Source organism: Callospermophilus lateralis, chromosome 2, assembly GCF_048772815.1.
Source record: "Callospermophilus lateralis isolate mCalLat2 chromosome 2, mCalLat2.hap1, whole genome shotgun sequence".
In the NCBI taxonomy this organism is placed as follows: Eukaryota; Metazoa; Chordata; class Mammalia; order Rodentia; family Sciuridae; genus Callospermophilus; species Callospermophilus lateralis.
The window spans coordinates 82,227,055-82,250,035 of record NC_135306.1 but is presented as its reverse complement, the minus strand read 5'-3'; the positions used below and the strand labels follow the sequence as shown (position 1 = coordinate 82,250,035).

The following is a 22,981-nucleotide window of genomic DNA, read 5'->3' as shown; positions in this document are numbered from 1 at the left end:
AGTGGAAATGGAATTCATGAAACACTATGGTGGGCATCTAAAACTAACACTGCGTTGGAAATATGAGGAGATAGGGGAATCTGAGAGTATAAGCACTAAAAGCATAAATATGAAAGTGAAAGGTATATTCCTATACATATTTAAGGAACTACAAGTAATTTGGTGTAACTAAAACTCAGGTGCTGAGTAGGCAGACAGAGAATATTGAGGTATGATGTGGCTAAAAAGGAAATCAAGGGTCATATCATAAAAGGCCTTTAGACTAGATGAGGAGTTTCAGATTTCACCTTGTAATTAAGGAGTGAGAACAGACTGATATTAAAGGTAAACGATAAACAAAAAGAAAATTTATTTTAGAAAGATCATTCTGGCAGCATTATAGAGAATGGTTTGAGAGAAAAATAAGATAAGGACCAATTAGCAAACCACTGGAATAATCCAGGTGAGAGAAAACTACAAACAAAAGCAAAGCATGAAGAAACAATATAGAAGGATGAACTGGTACTTTTTTTCAGCAACTCAGTATGAAGGGAATAAAAGGTCGAATTATAGTCTTTAAGCATCATTCATAAAGACAGAATACAGACATTTAGAAAAAAGATAATGCCATCCCATTTAGTTCTCTTATACTAAAAGAGATACACAAGTATACAGGCAAGATTATTAGAGCATACATCAGCAATTTCTGTATTCTTACGCTTTGAACTATGATTATCATTCTTCAAACAATGGAAAGTATTTTAAAATCTTTTTTCTGTTATCATTTTAAAAGTATTTACCTTCCATATATTTCCTACCAAGCTATTTTCACTAAAGTAAGCACAGTGTCTCCATTTGATTATTTAAACATTTATTTAACATTTTAAAATTCAAGGTACTTTAAAACTTTGAAAGATTAATTAATGTAAGTTTAACTCTCAAGTATAACTTTCTTTCTTTGTGGAAATGGCTTTAATATCAATTTAAATTATTTTAATAAAGAATATTTGGAATATTTATAGTTCTGTTTCTTACTGTAGCGGCTGTGGTAAGTTGTTTCTTTTTTAATTTTGTTCAAAACATTACAAAGCTCTTGACATATCATATTTCATACATTTGATTCAAGCAGATTATGAACTCCTATTTTTACCCCATATACATATATTCACATCGGTTACACATCCACTTTTTTATATACTGCCATACTAGTGTCTGTTGTATTCTGTAACTTTCTAAGAGCAAAGTGGAAGAACGGCTAAAAGCCTCCATTCAAAACAATCAGCACTTAACAACAAAACTAAAGGAAAGCATATAGGTATAGCTAATTCATCTAACAACATGGAAAATACCTTTTTTAATCTGATAAAGTACTTAATAATGATGAAGTTTTCAATGTCATTTAAAATAAATTCTCCTTAAATAAAGCATTTTAATCATTCAATGTAATCTCTGAAGTATCAAGTTAGTAAGGTTTACTTTTAATATGCCAAATATTTAAAATTAGCAAAATAAAAATTAGCAAAGCATGGGCTGGAGTTGTGGCTCAGTGGTAGAGCGCTTGCCTAACGTGTGCAAGGCCCTGGGTTCCATCCTCAGCACCACAAAAAAATAAATAAATAAAATAAAAGTATAAAAAAATCAGCATGGTTATTTGCATTTGAAGGCCTGATATCTTAATCATTTTTTTTCCTAAGAATAACAAAACAAACAAATCAAATGTTAGGTACTCAACATATTAGAGGTAAAATTACTTGTTTATTAACTTCAATAATAGGACTCGTCAGGAACATCAATACAATACTTTGCAATTATTCTACATGAAATAAGATAAAAACAAATTTATTGGGCTGTGGATACAGCTCAGTAGAGTGCTTGCCTCATATGTACAAGGCCCTAGGTTCAATCCCAGCACAACAACAACAATAAAAAAGGTCAAAATATTGATATTCATTAAATAATCCACTAATTTTAAAAAAACTTATTAATAGTGAGTCACTGAATTATACTATAAAAAATTCATTTTTTAAAAACCCTACACATAAAACAAACATGATTAAATATTTTAAACTGAAATACGCTATGAAACTTCACTTTTTCTTTCTATAAAAAGAAAGTTTCAAAAATAAAATTGTGAATAAATTCTAAATATTTCCTTGTTTTGAATGTCCTTAAATACTGTTTTAAGGCTGAGTACAGTAGCCCAAGCCTATAATCCTCGCTACTCAGGGGTCTATGGGTAAGGATCATGAGGTTGAGGGCAGTCTGGACATCACTGCAAGACACTGTCTTAAAAAAATGAAACAACAAAGAAGCATGCAATATATTTTAGTAAATTATTTATTCAACCGCTTCTTTAGGTTCTCAAGGTGTTCCATATTAACATCTTGTAATGCAAGTACCACTGCTCTACACAAGGAAGGATTAAATGAAATAGTCATTAGACAGCACAAATCTATTAGATCTCTCTGACATTTCTGCAAACCTTCTAGGAACTTTTGGTATTTAAGAGGATCTTTTTTTAACTGTTTCATTTCTGGTACGGAAAACCCTATCAAACTAGTAAGTATTTCATCTACAAAGTCTACATCAAGGTATGCAGTACCATCAGAAATCTTTGCAGTTATATTCCAAATGCCACCAGAACTTGAGAGATTTCCAGTTAAAGTTACAATAAATGCTTTGATTTTCACTGTAGTAATTTCCTTTGGTTTGTTAGCCATTAGGACAGACAAATAGATAAAAGGCGGTGAATACAAATCCATGCCAGTAAAAAGATCAGTGCTAGTCTCTGAGGAACGTAAAGAACAGGTATATAAATGGTAATCATTTTCATTAGAAATTTGTGAGCTTTTTTTTGATACATCATTGACCAGTTCTTTATTTAATATTTTATCATTTAAGGAATAGCTACTTGAACGGCTGATGATTTGTTTTATTTTATAATCTGTCTCTGAGTTTTTATCTTTTCTTGTAAAATCATGGGCTAAGGACACATTACAATGATCCAAAAAAACACTGCTGTTTTTGTCTCTAGCAGGACTACCAAAACACCTATCTTCATGAGTCCCTTGTTTAGATAAATGTTCTTCATTCCATTTACTATTTTCTTGTTTGTAAATCAAAGAAAAGTCATGCAGAGTATTAGGTTTATGTGAAAATCTCTCTATGTTTTCATCTTTGTTTCTGTTCAAAGTCAATGTCTGCAATTCTCTAGTTTCCATTTGTTCTTTCTGGACAGTTTCTTCTAAAAGCAAGGCCTCCTCCAGTGAAAAGTCATCTACTTCCCCATCAGTGAAATGCACAGATTGGTTTGGTGGTTTCTCCTTTGGTCTAGGAGAAACAACAAATCCTGGCTCAATACCTGGTTGTCTTGTGGGAATAGTATTTGAGGAACTACCTGTATTGAAACACCTTTCCAAGGAGGTGTCATTATTTGCTGCAAGTTCATCATTTTCATCAAGACTTGCCAAGAGTTCTTCATCAGAAGGTCCTAAGGCAGGATCTAGAGCATCTGTAACTCTGGGGATGTTTTGGCAAGAATTATTTGGTATGACTGAAACAACAGGATCAGGTTCCCCAATTATTCTTGCAAGTACTTTTTCTTGTGCATATTCTTCTAAAAGAGCATCTACTTCACCTCCCAAAACCTTTACATTTTCTGGTTTCAACAAGAGAACACCAAGACGGAAAGAAATGTTTCCATAAATTAAAATTTTTGTACCTGGAGGAAGATCACTATGAAGAGCTGGAACAGACTGGTATTCCATTCCCTGCAATTGTATAATTCCATCAGTTAGCTGCAGCATCAACATTCGTGAAGACTTTGCTTCCCAAGGTTTGGGGGTAACTTGTGTTTCAGCAGTAACTAAATCATTAGTTGTATTCTTTCCTCTCAACTTCTGTATCTGGGAATATGCAGGTTGACTTACATCAACCAAGGAAATAATCTGTAGAGCGAAAAATCCATTCAATTCTCCTTTTGGAAGTTCTAAAATGCCATCAGGTAAAAGAGGGTGTTCCAAATCTCTCAGATCAGTAAGTAGCCATTGCTCAAATACTTGTTTGTTTATTTGTGCCTGACTCAAATTAATATTATTACTTTCTTCTTGGATCCAGTTAATACAAGCTTCCAGCCACATTAGAGGTACTTTAACATGCCACGTAGCTAACAGCCAGGTTTCAACTCTTGAAGCAATACCAGTTACACTCATTTCTGTTACCTGAAAACAAAAAAATTAAATATTATGATAATATAGTACATTTAAATATAGCTACTATTATTTTCTAAAATGTACAAATAGATATAAACACTATATCTTTTCTATTTTTCTCTCTCTGACATTTATAAATCTTTGACTTTCTACTCATCAAATTCAAATATCAGAATAATCTGATAGTATAATGAGAAAAGGAAAACAATTGAGACAGATATACTTAAGGTTGAAAGCTGTCAAATTAGAGCTATATGATCTAAATTAAGTTTCATAATTTCTCTAACCCAGATGTTTCATTTATAAAGTGTCAATGACAACATCTATCTTACAGCATTAAGAATTATATGATCCATAGGTTGGGGTTATAACTCAGTTGGTAGAGCACTTGCCTATCACATGTGAGAAACTGGGTTCTATCCTCAGCACCACATAAAATAAAATAAAGGTATTGTGTTCATCTACTATAAAAAAAAAAAAAAAGAATTACATAATCCAGATGTAGGAGTGCATACCTGTGATCCCAGCTACCTGGGAGGCTTAAACAGGAGGATACCAAGTTCAAGGCCAACCTGGGCAACTTAGCAAGATGTCGTCTCAAAAAAGTAAAAAAACCTGGGGATATAGCAACTTAATGAGACCCTGTCTCAAAAAAAAAAAAAAAAAAAAAAAGTTATAACAAAAAAACCTATAGTTATCTTTATTTTAGACTGTATGATCAGTTTCTACATTGGATAAAGTCTTAGACTTCACTGAAATTAGTAAACTGATACTTTTTTATAAGTTCTTTAACAAGAAAAATAAAAGCAGACTGAGCTGATATAAAACATCTTATTTGTTTCACTAAACATTCTCAGTAGCCCTGTCAGGTAAATAAGCAAAATAGTAAGTATTAATCCATCAAGTATTCACAAAAGTTGAATTTATCTCTCCTACAAATGAAGATTATTTTTCATACCTGGAATTGAGCCCAGGGACGCTTAACCATTGAGCCACATCCCCAGACATTTTCTATATTTTATTTAGATACAGGGTCTTGCTAAGTTGCTTAGGTCCTCAATAAATTGCTGAGGCTGACTTTGAACTCATAATCCTTCTGCCTCAGCTTTCCAAGCTGCTGGAATTATAGATGTATACCTGGGAAAATGAAGATATTCAAGAGAGAGAATTTATTTAAGTTTTAATCTATCTGTAAGAAAACTAACTTGGAACAGCAGCACAGAATTTGATGACAGGATTGAGAACTGGTAGTTCAATAGAGTACTCAAACCCTCTACTGCTCAGAAATGGCCTTGAGAGCTAAAACAATTAGCACTTAAGGGTTATAAAATGTAGCTGAGCCAGGCACAGTGGCTCATCCCTGTAATCCCAATGGCTTGGGAAGCTGAGACAGGAGAATCATGAGTTCAAAGTCAGCCTCAGCAAGGTGCTTAGCAGCTCAGGGAGACCCCGTGTGTCTAAATAAAATACAAAATACAGCTAGGGATGTAGCTCAGTGGCCGAGTGCCCCTGAGTTCAATCCCCATTATTTAAAAAATAAATTAAAAAAAAAAAAAAGATGAAACTGTAGAAAGAATTGCTGGCCTAATTTCATGGGTGCAAGAATTTGATAGTATGGTTCTTGGGAATCGTGTTATCACTCAGGGTAGAACAGAGGCTACACAGAATAAAAACATGAAGCTGGAGTGAGAGAAACAGAAATAAGTGACTATGAGAAAGTTATTCTTTCCAAGCCTGTTTCTTAATTTCTATACTTACCTCATAAAAATTAAAGATAGGAGGGACAATGACACAAGCAGTAGTTCTGAGTATAACTGTAGTACCAGATAATCTTTCACTTATAAATTCTGTGATCAAGTTGTTCAACTTCAAGGTATCCTACTTATCTGATTTGTAAAATAATAATAATAGCATTTTCTTTTTAGATTTGCTATGAACATTAAATTAATATAGAAAAAGCAGCAGTTGGCACATAGTAAGACCTAGGGAATGTAAACTATATTATTAAAATACCTACTATAGCCAGGTGTGGTGATACATGCCCATAATACCAGCTACTCTGTACTTTGAGGCAGAAGGATCTCAAGTTTAAGGCCAGCCTGGCTTACTGAGACTCAGTACCAAATAAAATTAAAATCGTGGGCTGGGGAGCTCAGATGCTCCTGGGTTCAATCCTAGCAAACAAACAAAAACCCCTTAGTTATTTGTATTTTAGATTGTATAACCAGTTTCTACACTGGATAAAATTCTAGATGTCACTGAAATTAGTAAACTGACACTTTTTCATAAGGTTTTAAACAAGAAAATGATACACCTACCTGAGATTTTAGGAGCTTGAACTCTGAAAATGCTAGCTTAATTCACCTTAAGCTATACTGTAGCAACAAAACTATTTTATACTGTATCTCTCTAAGAACAACTGAAATAAGTATAGCACACCCCTGACAAATGCAAAGAGAGAAAACTAAAACTTCAGTTTATTCTTGATGCTAAAACTGCCAAATATCTTCTCATATTTCTCAGTGACATGGACTCCTTATCATTGCCTTTAAATTATTCTTTTGTTCTATATTTCTGTCCTAGCACAAGTAAATGCCAGATAAGTCCTTGTTATCACTAAAATTTTTTTTAAAGACCCATTAAAAGAGGATATATAATCACATAGCTCTCAGGAACCCACAGTGAATGAATTATTATTAATTTAATAAACTATTAAAATTTATAGAGATGGCCAGTTATAGTGGTGCATGCCTATAATCCCAGCTCAGAAGGATGGGGTGGGAGGATGGAAAGTTCAAGGCCAGCCACAACAAATCAGAGAGGCCCTATACAACATAGTGAGACCCTGTGGGTTCAGTCCTTAGCACCACACAAAAAAATTTTAAAAAAGATATTGTGTCCATCTACAAAAGAAAATGTTTAAAAGGGGAGGGAGTTGCTGGAGGTGTACCTCAGTGGTAAAACACCCCTGAGTTCAATCTCCTGTATAAATAAATAAATAAGGGACAATAGGTCATTTTAATTATGGAACTGGTGAATCTTTATATTGAAGAAAATGATTAAGAGCATATATATATATACACACACATATATGTTTAATGTGTGTATATATATATATATATTTTTTTTAATTCTATATGAAATCAATGGAAAAATTCAAAAGTAAGATCTTTTCCTGTTGTGATGAAAATCAATGTGAAGTTGAGGGTGGGTAGCACATGCCCATAATTTTAGCTACTAGAAAGACTAAGGCAGAAAGATTCAAAGTTCAAGGCCAGCCTGGCAGAACTGGTAAGACCTTGCCCCATCACAGAAAATAAAGCTGGGTGTAGTGCTACATTCCTGTAATGCCAGCAATTCAGGGGTCTGAGCCAGGAGGAGCAAAGGTCAAAGCTAGTCACATCAATTTAGCAAGACCCTATCTCAAAATAAAAAATAAAAAGGTTTGAGATGTGGCTCAGTGGTTAAGAGTCTCTGGGTCTAATCCCTGATACCAAAAAAAAAAAAAGGGTTGGAGGCAGGCACAGTGGTACATGCCTATAATCCCTGCTACCTGGGAGGCTGAGGGAGGAGGATCACAAGTTCAAAGTCAGCTTCAGCAAATTAGTAAGACCCTTTGTCAAAATTAAAATTTAAAAGAATTAGGGAGTAGTTCAGTGGTAGAGTGCCCTGAATTCAATTCCCAACACTGTAAGCAACTGGGAGAGGAGACAAAAAAAGATAAGAAACGATACAGTGTCAAATTGACAAGTCTCTGTAACAAAGAAACCAAGAGTCTTTAAATCAGCTCCCTGAATTATCAAATGAAAATACCCAATTGTTACAAAAAGTAAAACATAAAACAGGTTATACAGTATGCTAACTTTTGTACATGAAATACAGAAAAATAATCATATTCTTAATTATATGTATATTCATGAAGGACCTCCAGAAAGAGAAACATATAAAACTTTGTCCCCCAGAAGGACATAAAAGAAACATAAAAATTCAAGTACATGGCTACATTCAATAACAAGAGCAAAATCTTCATTTTCAGGAACAGAGGAGATATTTCAAGAGTGGTAATGGACACAAAAACCATGCAGCCCACTGGGATAGGGAGGGGACTTAGATAAAAAACAGTGTCACTACAGCTCCAACGTCCAGCATACCTTGCACAGGACAAAAAGACCAAACCCGGAACAGAAGTCTTGCTGGAACTGATAGAAAACAACGTCCTACCCAAAACGTACCTGTGGCCTGTAGAAGAAACAGAGGCACCTGGAGGATAGGAACTGGGCTTGCATTGCATATATGAGGGTACATAACATACACAGGATGGTTCAGAATTGGGCTATTTATAAAAATAAAAATCCCTAATAAAACAACCAACATAAAGCCAGTACAAAACTAAGAAAACTCCAAAACCAAACAAAAGTGAAAAAACTTCTATTCAACATGAACCAGCAAACCAAAATTATATACTCCAGGAAAATTATAATCATAATCATTGGCCATAGCAGCAGATACAAGTAGGAGAATTCAAACCTGAAGAAAAAAATTTAAAATTAAGAATTTAAAAAAATATTTTTAGTTATACATGGACACAGTATCTTTATTTTGTTTATTATTTTTATGTGGTGCCAAGGATAGAACTCAGTGCCTCACATGTACAAGGCAAGTGCTTTGCCACTGAGCCATAACCCCAGCCCTAAAATTAAGACTTAAAGAGAATACTAAAGACAAATAGAGAATTTATGCATTGGAAAGTACCTGAAACACACTATAAAAAAAGATTAATAGGGCTGGGGATATAGCTCAGTTGGTAGAGTGCTTGCCTTACATGCCCAAGGCCTTGGGTTCGATCCCCAGTACCAAAAAAAAAAAAAAAAAAGAAAGATTAATAAATTAAGCAAAGAGGCGGGGGAAAGCTAAGAAGTAGTGAAGACAGGTTCCAACAGTGAAATAATTACAGCTTTAGAAGAAGAAACTAGCAGTCAAGGAGATATTTTTTTAAAAGATAATGACTGAAGGGCTAGGGGCATGGATTAGTAGTAGAGTACCTACCTAGTATGTGCAAAAACCATGGGCTCCAATCCCCAATATGGCAAAAAGAAAAATAAAAAGATAATGGTTGAGCCAGGTGTGGTGACACATGCCTATAATTCTAGCAACTCAGGAGGCTAAGGCAGGAGGATCTGGAGTTCAAAGCTAACCTAAACAACTTAGCAATGCCCTAAGGAACTCAGCAAGATCCTGTCAAAATACAAAATACATGTATATATACAAAATTAAAAAGGCTGGGGATGTGGCTCACCCCTGGGTTCAATCCCTGGTACTAAAAAAAAAAAAAAAAAGATAATGGTTGAAACTTTATTTTAAAGTTAAAAAAAAAAATGACCTTCTACATTGAAAAGCCCAATATTACTAATCAGCATTTTCTAAAATCAAATCCTCTTAAATATAGTGTGGCAAATGAAAACATTACAGATATAAGAAAAAAGTATCTTAAGATCCAATAAGCTAGATCTAAAATTCTAGTTAATAAAAATGTAGAAAATGAGAAAAAGAATTCACAAGGAAATTAAGGTATTCTTATTTTGCCAAAGAGGATAATAAAAATAGTAAGTTTGGAATTTTACAGAAAAATATAAAATGTGTTTGTGGTAGCATGAAGAGTATTGGGAAAACATTTATAAACACCCTAAAACTCCATGCGAAATGAATTTTTTTTCCTGGTACTAGGGATTAAACCTCAGGGGCACTCTACCACTAAACTACATCCCTAACCCTTTCATTAAATTTTAAGACAGGGTTTTTTTTTTTCTTTCCTTTTCTATATATACATATATACAATTATAGATGGACACAATACCCTTATTTTATTTATTTTTATATTGTTCTGAGGATCAAACCCCGTGCCTCACACATGCTAGACACGTTAGGCAAGCGCTCTACCACTGAGCTATAACCCTTTATGATAGGATCTTGCCAAGCTACCAAGGCTGGCCTCAAACTTGCCTCAGCCTCCTGAGTAGATGGAATAGATGAGATTATAGGCATGTTCCATCACTCTTGGCCAAAATGAATTTTTAAAAAGTCATAAAATTTAGCATAACCCTGTATCAAAATAGAAAATAAGGGCTCAGGATGTAGCTCAGTGGTAGAGAGCTTGTCTCGTATGTACAAGTTAATCCTGGGTTTAATTCTGAGTTCAGAGGGGAAGAAAAAACTAAGAATGAAACAATGTCAACAAATCTTGCAAGCCGAATACAAATAAGTAAGTGGTACATAACTTAGCAGGCATCAGAAAGTTGAATGTTAAACTGGTTTTAAGGATGGCTTAAAAAAACCTCAAACCCGGGATGGGGTTGTGGCTCAGCAGTAGAGCACTCGCCTAGTTATCAACCTCCTAACCTGGGTTTAATCCTCAGCACCACATAAAAATAAATAAATAAATAAACAAACAAATAAATAAATAAATAAAAATAAATACATAAAAAACAAAACAAAACAAAAAACCCTAGAACCCACAAAAGGCAATACAAGTACTCTGGAAGAAAAAAGAAGAGTCTAAAAATAGATTTGATTGGAAGAAGACATTTTTTTTTTTTTTTTTTTTTTAAGAAAGAGTGAGAAAGAGAGGGAGAGAGAGAGAGAATTTTTTAACATTTATTTTTTTTAGTACTTGGCGGACACAACATCTTTGTTTGTACATGGTGCTGAGGATCGAACCCGGGCCGCACGCATGCCAGGCGAGCGCGCTACCACTTGAGCCACATCCCCAGCCCCTGGAAGAAGACATTTTAAACTGTGGCCAACACTAGCCCATGTCAGAAAACTTAGACTTCTACTTTCTGGAAAGGAAAAAGAGATGATCTCTAGCCTGGAGACAAAAAGAGTAAAGCTGAAAGTAAACACAAGCATACTGAAAACAGGGAGAATTACTTGTTTTAAAATACTTAAATACTTAATAAATTCTTAATACTGAATGCTGAACATATAACACTCTCTTCATCCACAAAGCTTCAAGAAGTATCTGTGACTAGTCCTATTTTCTCCAAGAAAGAGACTGAAAAATCTTTCTCTGGGCAATCTTATCACCAACAGAAAAGACCTAAAGATTTCCAATTAAACAGCCCATTTAAAAAAATTTTTATTAGTTATTGATGAACTTTTATTTATTTGTTTATAAGTGGTACTGAGAATTGAACCCAGTGCCTCACACATGCTAGGCAAGTGCTCTACCATTGAGCCACAACCCCAGCCCTTAAACAGCCCATTTTGAGACCACATCCAGATCCAGAGTTCCAATCAGCTTTCTAGTTTCCCACTCTTAATTATGACAAGTTATCTAATAAGAAACTTTATCAGAGAAAAATGCAATGAATTGATTAAGGAGATGAAAACTTCAAATAGCTATCATTAATAATATCCTCAGGCAGGTAAGATATCATATTCATTAATTAAGAGTAGTATGCTGTAACAAGGAATAGGACAAAAAAAAAAAACTCTGAGAAATTTAAAATGACAATAAAGTTATAAACTCAGTAGAATAAATGGAACATAAAGTTATAAAAATCTCCAAAAGCAAAAACACTAGTACAAAGAAATCTATGGTACACAGAAGGAAAGACAAAAACAAAAAGGAAACCCAGAAAGTCTTAATAAACTAGGCGTTCAAAAAAAAGGGCAGGGGGGCAGGAGGAGAAAATAATAAAAAATAAATTGTCCAGAACATAAAGACAAGAGTTTCCAAATAGAAAGGAACCACCACAAAGAATATCATTACAAAATTTTAGAATACAGGGATAAAGACTCTACAGCTCTCAGAAAGGGAAAACACAACAAATAGGTAACACTGAGAGCCCACAAAATGAAAATGGCTTTATGCTTCTCAGTGTTAGCTAGCAGGTAAATAAGCAATTATTTCAAATTTCTGAATGAAAATAATTTCTAACCAATAATTCTTCACCTAGGCAAAGTATCTATCAATTATGACAGTGAAATACATTTGGTCACACCATCATTGTCTCAATTATAGAAGATGTGCCCTAACATAAGAAAGAAATAAAGGTCTTACACAAAAGGGTAAAACATGGTGAAGGGTATTTAAGGAATATAAGGACAAAGGGTCAGAGGGCTTCAGGATAGATTATTTTTTCAACAAGACGAAACTGTGTAAGACCACTATATTCAGGCTTTCACAATCATTTTTCTTGATTTACTCTTTTGTAACACTGGAACACTCATGCCTCTCAATGTAGAGAGGAGATTTAAGTAACCAAAATAGTTAGGAGGTTGATAATATATAGAATATTGTATTTATATTTATTTCCTCTGAAAATAAAGCAAGATAACTCAAGAGAAAAACAAAGGTTGTAGAGAAGAGATAGAGCACTATTTATATACAACATGACCTAGTTGTAGGTATCATATATGTAGTCATAAATAACACACACTCTAAATACTAATCAGGCAAAAATTTTAACATGACCATTCAGTGAGATTGGAAAAATGTGTGAGGATGGAGATGAGGGACAGTGAGAAAGATAGGTGAGACCAAATCCTCATCTCTAAGGTAAAAGTCAACAGAAAAACTAAAACTGAAAAACAAAAAGCAGCAATCTATGCCTGGTTTTCAGAGCTATCACAGTAAATACAAAATAGAATCCACTTGAAATGCTTATAGTAGTGGGGGGCAAGGGATGTCTTTTTCAAAACGCTTTAACCTGTGCACCTGTAACAAAGGCAGGAGGATTGCAAGTTCAAGTCCAGGCTCAGCTACTTAGCAAGATCCTGCCTAAAACAAACAAACAAACAACAACAACAACAACAACAACAACAACAAAACAACTTTTTAAAAAAAGGTCTGCGGTGGAGCTCAGTGGTAGAGCATGCCTAGGTTCAATTCCCTATGCTATTAACCTTGGTTTTTTTCCATTGTTTTTTTTTTTTTTCAGGGCCAAAGACAGAACTCAGGGTCTCATACATGCTAGGCAAGCATTTTGCCACCCAGCTAAATCCCCAACCCCTCAATCCCCCAATATGGCAGGGGGGAAAAAAAAAACACTTTAAAATTTGATATTTAAATGATTTATGTATAACACATCTCTTCTATCGTCTAGGTTTCACTGATTTCTTTGCACTGATTTTAATGTTTAGACTTTTTTTTTTTTTTTTAATTGCTGGGAGAAGTGGTGCGTGCCTGTAACCCTAGCAGTTTGGGAGGATGGTGAGTTCAAAGCCAGCCTCAGCAAAAATTGAGGCGCTAAGCAAATCAGTGAGACCCTGTCTCTAAATAAAATACAAAATAGGGCTGGGGATATGACTCAGTGGCTGAGTGCCCCCGAGTTCAATTCCTGGTACCCCCCCCCCAAAAAAAAGGTTGTTTTTTTTTTTTTTTTAATTTTTAAAAATTTGTTCTAGGGGCTGGGGATGTGGCTCAAGCGGTAGCGCACTCACCTGCCATGCGTGCGGCCTGGGTTCGATCCTCAGCACCACATACAAACAGAGATGTTGTGTTCGCCGAATACTAAAAAATAAATATTAAAATTCTCTCTCTCTCTCTCCCTCTCTCTTTAAAAAAAAAAAAAATTTGTTCTAATTAGTTATACATGACAGAATACATTTTGACATATCATACATAAATGGAGTATAACTTCTCATTCTTCTAGTTGTTTATGATGTAGATGGAAATTTTCTTAACTTTATCTTCCATCTTTCTAAGTTATTCATTACTGCTACTAGCAATGAACAAAATAGCACAAGAGTACATGTGTTTAAAACTTAAAAGGTATTGCTGGGCATGGTAGCACATACCTATAATCCCAATGATTTGGGGAGACTGAGACAGGAGAATTGCAAGTTCAAAGTCGGCCTCATCAATTTAACGAGGCCCTAAGCAACTTAGCAAGGTCCTGTCTCAAAATAAAGCATAAAAACAGCTAGGGATGTGGCTCAGTGGTTAAGCATCCCTGGGTTAAGTCCCTCATACCAAAAACAAATAAATAAATAAAATAAAGATCATAAACTTAACAAAGCAAGGATGTCTACTGTCAGTATTTCAACACTGTACTAACAATAAGGCAACAGAAAGAAATAAAAGGCACATAGTTTAAACAAGGAAAAATAGTATAAGAGAGACCTGTAGGCCAATGGAACACAATAGAGAGTCCAGAAATAAACTCTCATGTGTCTGGTCAAATGATTTTTGACAATAGTGGCTGACTATGGGAAAGGTACAGTCTTCTTTTCAACAAATGATATTTACATGCTAAAGACTTTAAACAGACCTTATCTTACAACATATACAAAACATCTCTGTGAAACATAGATAAGACTATAAAAAGACACACACGCTGCCACAGTTTGGGAGAAACAGAGGCTAGACTTACATCCTGACTATGTAAAGAATTCTTAAAATTTAGTAAGAAAACAAAAATCTTAAAATCAGCCAAAGATTTGAGCACATATTTCACACACAAAAAAATGTAGATGGCAAACAAACACATGAATAGAGGCTCTCAATCATCAAAAATACATACAATAAAAAATTCTAGAAAGAATGTGGGGGAAAAGGAACATTTATACAGTGTTGGTGGAATTGTAAATTAGTACAACCACTACCAAAATCAGTAATGGAGGATCCTCAAAAGATTAGAAAGGGAACCACCACATGACCCAGATCTCACTCCTCAGCATTTATCCAAAAGAATTAAAACCAGCATACTATAGCATATATGCATACAGGTTTATGCCACCACAATTCACAATAGCCAAGTTACAGAACCAGTCTAGTACTCATAATGGAATTTTATACAGTCATAAAGCACAAAATTATGTCATTTGCAGGTAAATGGATGGAACTGGAATATATCATGAAATAAGCCAAACTCAAAATCAAGGTCAAATGTTTTTTCTTTTATGCTAAAGAGAGAGGACAGAGGGAATTTTCATGACAATAGAAGAGAGATCAGTAGTGGAGAGGATAGAGTGAGGGAATAGGGAAGGAACTGGATAATGAAATTGACCAACTTGTATATATATACAAATATATCACAATGGATTCCACTATTTTTTTTTTTTTAGTTGTAGATAAACACCTTTATTTTATTTGATTATTTTTATGTGGTGCTGAGAAATCCTGTGCCTCACACATGCCAGGCAAGCACTCTTACCACTGAACTACAATTCCAGCTCTCCACAAATTTTATAGTTACAATGTGACAATAAAAACATATGTGCTTGCATGCTCTCTCTCTCTCTTGTGTTTTTGATTCTGGAGATAGGCACTTGCTACATTGCCCAGGCTGGTCTTAAACTCCAGAGCTCAAGCCATCCTCCTCCCTTAGCCTCCTGAATAGCTAGAACAATAGGCACATGCCACCATGCCCAGCTTAAGATATTCAATATTATTTTATTTAGAGACAAGGTCTCTAAATAAAATACAGTAGAGAAATGGAAAATTAAATTCACAATGTTATACCACTATGCACATATTAGAATAGCCAAAATTATGAAGCTGGGCACAGTGGTACATACATGTAATCTCAGTAGCTCCGGAGGCTGAAGCAGGAAGATCAGAGTTCAAAGCCAGCCTCAGCAATTTAGCGAGATCTTAAAGCAATTCAGCAAGGTCTTAAAGCAACTCAATGAGACTTTGTTTCTAAATAAAATAAAATAGGGAAGGTACTGGGCAACAAAATTGATCAACTTGTGTCAAAAGGGCTAGGGATGTGGTTCATGGGTTAAGCATCACTGGGTTCAATCTCTGGCACCAAATAAAATAAATAATACAAATAAATAATACATTCATTACAAACATGACTGTTGAGCCAGGCACGGTGGTGCACATCTGTAATCCAAGTGGCTTGGGAGGCTGAGAGGAGAATCATGAGTTCTAAGTCAGCCTCAGCAACGGAGAGGTGCTTAGCAGCTCATTGAGACCCTGTCTCTAAATAAAATACAAAATAACGATGAGGCTCAGTGGCTGAGTGTCCCTGAATCCAATCCTTGGCCCTCTCCACCTCCAAAAAAAAACTGACTGTGGGCACCGGATGCTGTGGCACATGCCTGTAATCCCAGCGGTTTGGGAGGCTGAGATAGGAGGATTGCAAGTTCAAAGATAGCCTCAGCAAAATGTGAGGCACTAAGCAACTCAGTGAAACCTTGTCTCTAAATAAAATACAAAATAGGGCTGGGGAAGTGGCTCAGTGGTTGAGTGCCCCTGAGTTCAATTCCTGGTACCACCACCTCCACCCCAAAAAAATCCTGACTGTGAACATTTATAGTAACTTTATTCATAAACACAGAAATTGGAAACATGTACTTCAATTGGCAACTGAATAACAAAGCATGGTATACCCAAATAGTAAAATACTACTTTGTAATTAAAAAAAAAAAGTATTAATGCACACAAAAACACAAACCCAAATAGCAAAATACTATTTAGTAATAAAAAAAAAGTATTAATGCACACAAAAACACAAATGCAGTAAATGAAGCCAAAGAATATATAATTTCATTTATATGAAATTCTGGAATATGTAACACTACAAAAACAAAAAACAATTTAATGGTTGCTGAAGGCTTGGAGTGTGGAAAGGGGCACAAAGAAATTTTGGGGTCAATGGAACTGTTACTGTGGTAGTTATACTGACTACAGGTACATGTGTTATCAAAACTTACAGAACTTACACCAGAGTATAAATTTTATTGAATGTAAATTATGGCCCAATAGAAAAACTAAAGGTAAACATCAAAAGAAGAGAAATATAATTAACTACCTTTCACACTAGCTAAGGAAAACAGAAGAAAACAATTCAAGAAAAGGCACCAAGAGTGGATAAGTGCTATAAATAGAAACAGTCCAAATCTGTCAGCAACAATAATGAACATAAATAGGTTAAACTCACCAATTAAAAAATAGTTTCAAATTGTATAAACCAAAACCAGATGAATGCTTCACCAAAACTCGAGACCTAAAACAAAACCAACACCAAAATATGAAATTAATTACAATAAAGGTATGCTAATATGCAGAAGCTAGAAGTGGAAAAGGAAAAGAAAGATGGGGCAGATATCATAAAAATCAAAGGGACATCAGTAGAGGAAAGGGACCAAGGGGTGGGAGGTGGGGAGGGATCAGGGAAACTCTGAGAAGTGATACTGGCCAAATTATGTTGTTACACTGTGTATTGAGTACATATACAAAAGTGTAACAACAAATGTCATCAGTATGTACAACTATAATGCACCAATAAAAATGTGGGGGAAAAAAGATTTTAATAAGGGCATGTTAAAACCGCTCAACATGATTCCATGTCATAGCTTAGAAATACCTTTTCCTCAATACTGAGATCTGTACTCATGTGACCTAAGATTTCAAAGTGCAATTTAATTGCACCTGTTATAATTTTTTTAATCTCAAAAATTAAGCTAGATCTATAGCCCTTAGCTGCCCTGATTCAATATGGTACTTATTTCCTCCACTAAAATTTAAACACCACAGTGCTGGCAAATGAACCTAGTCTAATTTTCAAAGATGTTGTGGTAATGTGATTATGGTCATCAAGTAAACTGAAAGGAAAACAAAGTACAAATTCAGTAGAGTTATAAATTGTCTCAGTGAATTATAAATGCACAATTACAGCTAAAATGCTTGGATAATGTTTTATCCTAAACATCATTCTGAATAGAGTATATGCCCCTAAGTTATTATTTGCAGCCATGTAACACAAATGCTATTTTCCACATGACCCTATTAAATACCAGGAGATGATAGTGTTTAGATTTTTAGAAGGAGGTAGGAACTAGCAAGAAAGGAAGAAAGACTAATTGTGAATAGAAAAGGTCAAGGTTAGACAAAAAATGAAATGAAAAGGATAACTTCAGAGATATCAGTCCTATATTCCAGCAGGTACAGGAGTATAAACAGAGAATTAAAGATAAGGATTTGCAGAAAATAAATTCAAAGCTCTTAGTTTTAAGATTTTAATTTTTTTCAAAATACTTATATCTGCAGCATTATCTAACCCTCAAAATAATAATCTGCAATAGACAAGATATTAACATCTTCCTGACAGATGATGAAACTGAGGTACGAAGATTAAGGCATAAAGATCAGTAGACCCAGAGCTAGAACTTAAATCCTGTTCATTTCTATTCCTATACCTTTTTCCAGACTGTATTTACTTAAGCACAAAGGGAAAGTATACCCAATCCCTTAGATAAAAATCCAAATAAATGGTCATTTTATAAAAGTATCACACTATTATTAAAACAAACAGAGTATAAACACAGAATTAAAGATAAAGATTGTTACACTGTGTATTGAGTACATGTACAAAAGTGTAACAACAAATGCCATCAGTATGTCAGACTTCATGTAAATAACAACCTTACCTAGCATATTCTAAATTCTTTCATTTACAAAGTTAAATAAAAAACTTAAAAACTTCTACTTACTTTTACCTTTGTGATAGTGTCAAAACAACAGTGTTATAGCTAAATAGTATTTTTCCTTTCTCTGTAAGACTAAAATGCCACATAGAATAATTTTTATATTTTTCAAAATATTATAAACTGACATTTTAATGCTTATATGTCATTTTTTGTTTTAATTTGAAACATGCATTTCCCAGTATGTGCTACTGAAGACACAAAGTAACAAAACTCCTTTCAGCTGACAATAGATCAAATTCTAAAAAACACTGTTCATTAAACCATATGAACTAAATTGTTCTGTTAATGTGTGCCAGTCCTAAATAATAATTCCAAGTACTGCCCTCCAGATTTGAATCTCAATACTTCTGTAATCTCAACTGACATACCATAACTTGATAGTAATGTTATCATAAACAAAGAAAAAACAGGACATTAGTAAAACACAAGCAAATGTTATGAGTGATACATTGTACAAGCACTCAAAATACAGCTATTCTCAAATATTTTACCAAAAAGTCAAGAACTTTGGGGTGGGGTGGGGGATAGACTGCTAAATGCATGTCTGTTACACAGTTTTTCACCTCAGCAAAGTAGAAGGTATGATTAATCCAGAACACATATATAGTCCATATAACATATCAGAATTTTAATAAAAAGATGATTAAAAAATAGGACTCTTTCCTTTGGATTACAAAGAAATGTTTGTTAAAATGTTTAATTGAGGCAGTGGAGCATGCCTATAATCCCAGCTACTTAGGACACTGAGGCAGGAAGATCACTAAATATGAGGCCAGCCTCAGCAATAGTGAGATCCTGATTCAAAATAAAACTTAAAAAGGCTTATGGTACAACACAGCAGTAGAGCACTTACCTGGCATGTGCCAGGCCTAGAGTTCAACCCCTAGTACTAGGGTAATGAAAAAACAACAACAAAAAACTTTTAGCACACAGGATCTATATTATGCCACCCCACCCCACCCGGCTCCACTCCCATCTCCAGCACTGAACCCAGGGCACTCTACCACTGTCTACCACTGTGCTACATCGCCATTTTGAGACAGGGTCTCGCCAAATTGCTCAGGGTCTCATTAAATGCTGAGGATGGCCTCAAACTTGCAACCCTTCTGCCTCAGCCTTCCCAGTTGCTGGGATTACAGGCATGTACCACCATGCTGGCTACATTACACGGTTTAGACTGGGATTCAATAAATGAGAACCTTAATCATTTGGTAAATTGTATTACTAGCATCTAGTCCTTCAGAGAATTCTTAAGGTTTTCATCCCTTCCCTTCTTGAGAAACTGAGCACCCACAGTCACAGCAGCTACTAGCAGCTCAAAAGAGAGGTTAGCTAGGGCAGCACAATTTCCCATCTGCTGATACACAAAGAATAGCTTCTGATACTCATCCACTGCACAAGAAAAAAATAAATTTGGAAAAGATGTCTTTTAAATTGTGTACCAGAAAAAAAAAAAAAAGTCAATCTATAAGGTTGACTTACAGATTAATTCAATCAGCCTCACTCACCCAATTTTAAAAACAGAAAAAGCTACCATCCTTTTGGATATAGTATGTGGCATTCAATCAATAACTAAAATTTAAAAACACTTAACTTCTTCTTGTTTGTTTTTGTTTTTTTTAATTCAGTTTTGTTTTTGTTTTCTGCTACTGGGAGTAGAAGCCAAGGGCACTGTACTATTGATCTATATCCCTAATCATTTTTAATTTTTAATTTTGAGTCAGGGTCATGCTAGATTGCAAAGGCTGACCTCAAACTTGCAATTCTCTTGCCTCAGCTTCTTACTGGAATAAAGGTGTGTACCACCAGGCCCAGCAACAATAAAAATATTTAAATCCATTCTATGTGTCCATTACCTTCATCAAAAAAACAAATGTTAGTCTGTGTCTTAATTTTGGGGGGATGATTTCATAATAATTTTGGAATTCTGAGAAGATACTCAAAAAATTAGAGAGGAAAAAAATCTACAATGACTAAAATCAGAAAAGCAATCAGAGGAGCTTTTTGTAGATGTTCCATAACTTAATGTAGGAAAAGACAGAATAAAAGTCTGAAACTCAATTCTACTGTGATCCTTCTTAGTCTTAATTCTCTCCTCCATAAAACAAACAAACAAAACAAACCCCAAAGATAACCACAACTTATTCAAAAGACTGTAATTAAGCATTACTGCACCCTGTCTAGCACATAATGGGGAATTCAGGAAATGGTAGTTATAAAAAATATTTAAATGACAATCCAGTTGGCTAGTGTATAATGTCAATTACATTAGCCTAACTAAAATAAAGGCCACAGTTAATACTATCTCTAAAATCACTGAAGGCCCAAAATCATCACTACCCCATTATACCATTTATTCCAAACAATTACACCAGACAGAAGCCACTGAATGAATTAAATGGAATCACAAGTCTTTGAATGAGCACAGATTTTTTTGTTTGTGGTGCTGGGGATAGAGCCTAGGCCACTCTGTCACTAAGAAAATATTGCCAGCCCTGGGCACAGGTTTCATACTGTTAAAACTCTCAATTTTAAATAAAGAATGAAAGGATGGAGAAAAGACAGACTTCCTTGTTATCTAAGGAGGAAACATAAAGAGCAAATAGAAGAGATAAGAAAGACAAATGGAGGCAAGACCAAATAACAATCTCACAATAGCATCTAAAGAAAGTTAATATATTATGGTCTAATCAAGACAGTGGTATTGGGAGGAAGCTGGCCCTCTCCAGAGCTGCTTGCTGCTTCCGTTGGATTCCCACTTTTCACCGCTTATCAAGGCAGAATAACATAGATGCAACAAAACTATTAACTTTTTTAAAAGCATCATTATTACAATACTCTTATATGTGCTTATTAATGTTAGTGAAACACCCCATATTTTTAGTGAGACTCAACTAAATGTTGCAAATCCTGACTAGCAGATTAAATCTCCATAATTCAAGTATTACCAGCCCTTACATACACTCATCAATTCTTGGGTGAAGGTTTAACAAAAATCCTAATTTTGTATTTTTAACTAAAATGTGAGCTCAGTTTTACTTCTTTAACAAATACATTTTTCATGGTGGGAGCATTTGAAAATTGCACTAACACTTAAGGACTTTTAGAAGTTCCACAACCCCAAACGCTATGTTCTTATAGTTTTTGTCGAGGCATTTTCCGAGAATGTAAATGTTGGTACTTCAAAAGTCCTCGGTTCCCCTAACAAGAGTTTTCTTCCTAATCATGCAAGTAAATAATGGACGAAAGTAATTACTACAAAGCTATTTAAAAGAATGCTGCTAAAAGTATGTTGCAAATTACTCAAGAAATTGTTACAGCAGTAACGAATCAGCACAAATTCATTACCACACAATCTTCTCTCTCTCTCTGTACATACACACATGTATTTCTATAGCAGATATAGCCTTATGGGTAGATTACAAAATCTTTACGCTTCAGCTTGCGTTTGGAATGATGGGTGGAAGATGGAAGGCTGAGCAACCATGCGAAAAGCCAGGTACTAGCAGAGCTAACGATTTCCCATGACCTTAAGCGTTTTAACAAAATAAGTCATCAAAACTTGTCATCAAAACTTGGCGCAGGGGTCTTACAAAACAAGTGAAAACGGAACAGGCCAGAGGAGGAGCTATTTGAGGAGGAGGACTTGTGTTTTCATCACTGCCCAATCCCATGACTCAAGGTAAGCGCTTTGGAGTTGAATGAACGGAATGCGGATGTCTGCAGCACATTTTGCGATTAGCATTTTAGCAGATGAACAATACTTAAGTTTTTCTCAAACTACAACGACTAAACTACAAATACCTGCATCACAGGGCCCATTAAGATAAAAAAGAAGAAAGAAACGAGAAGTCTCATTAGAACGGAGAGCGAAACCTGAGTAGCCCTCCCAGAGTCCAGGCTGTCCGCGCGTTTTCCCGGATCCCGCCCCAGAGATAAGCGGGCCGCGAACCGCGGGCTGCGCCTGACTGGCACGGTGGACCGCTACAAACAGCGGGTCTCTGAGGCGTAGGCGGGTTGCACTTACCACCGCGCAGCTCGTCCCGCAGCCCGGCAGCCCGGGGAGGGGAGGAGAAAGCCAGGGAGGGAGGGAGGGAGACGCAAGTGTGAACTGTAGAAATGGGGGCATAAATCTGGGCCGAGCACCGACCTGGGCGTTCTGCCTTCCTCGTGCAACAGCGGATCCTGGGCCGCACCCTGAGAACTGAAATCGCCACAGCGCGCCACCTAATTTTTTTTTTTTTTTTGCCTTTTCCCGCCAGATTTGCCCCGCGCTCGCGCCCCTCCTCCAACCCCAAAAGACTCCCTCCGGGCTGGAAAACGCCCCTTCGCCGCCCCCTCCCTGT

General features: G+C 35.4%; 1 protein-coding gene across 6 annotated transcripts; it reads right to left on the bottom strand.

Moving 5' to 3' along the window:
* Positions 1-2,300: 2,300 nt before the first annotated feature.
* Rmi1 (RecQ mediated genome instability 1) lies at positions 2,301-22,932 on the bottom strand. 6 transcript variants are annotated; one of them, XM_076843516.2, is made up of 3 exons: positions 22,786-22,932; positions 17,087-17,152; positions 2,301-4,199 (listed from the first exon to the last, which is right to left on the bottom strand). In XM_076843516.2, exon 3 carries the CDS (start codon positions 4,188-4,190, stop codon positions 2,313-2,315), a length of 1,878 nt encoding a protein of 625 aa, XP_076699631.2. In that variant the 5' UTR covers positions 4,191-4,199; positions 17,087-17,152; positions 22,786-22,932; the 3' UTR covers positions 2,301-2,312. The 6 variants fall into 6 exon arrangements, with proteins under 6 accessions (XP_076699631.2, XP_076699633.2, XP_076699632.2 ...); XM_076843518.2 differs by lacking the exon at positions 22,786-22,932 and adding an exon at positions 22,663-22,682; XM_076843517.2 differs by lacking the exon at positions 17,087-17,152.
* Between the last annotated feature and the right edge of the window lie 49 nt (positions 22,933-22,981).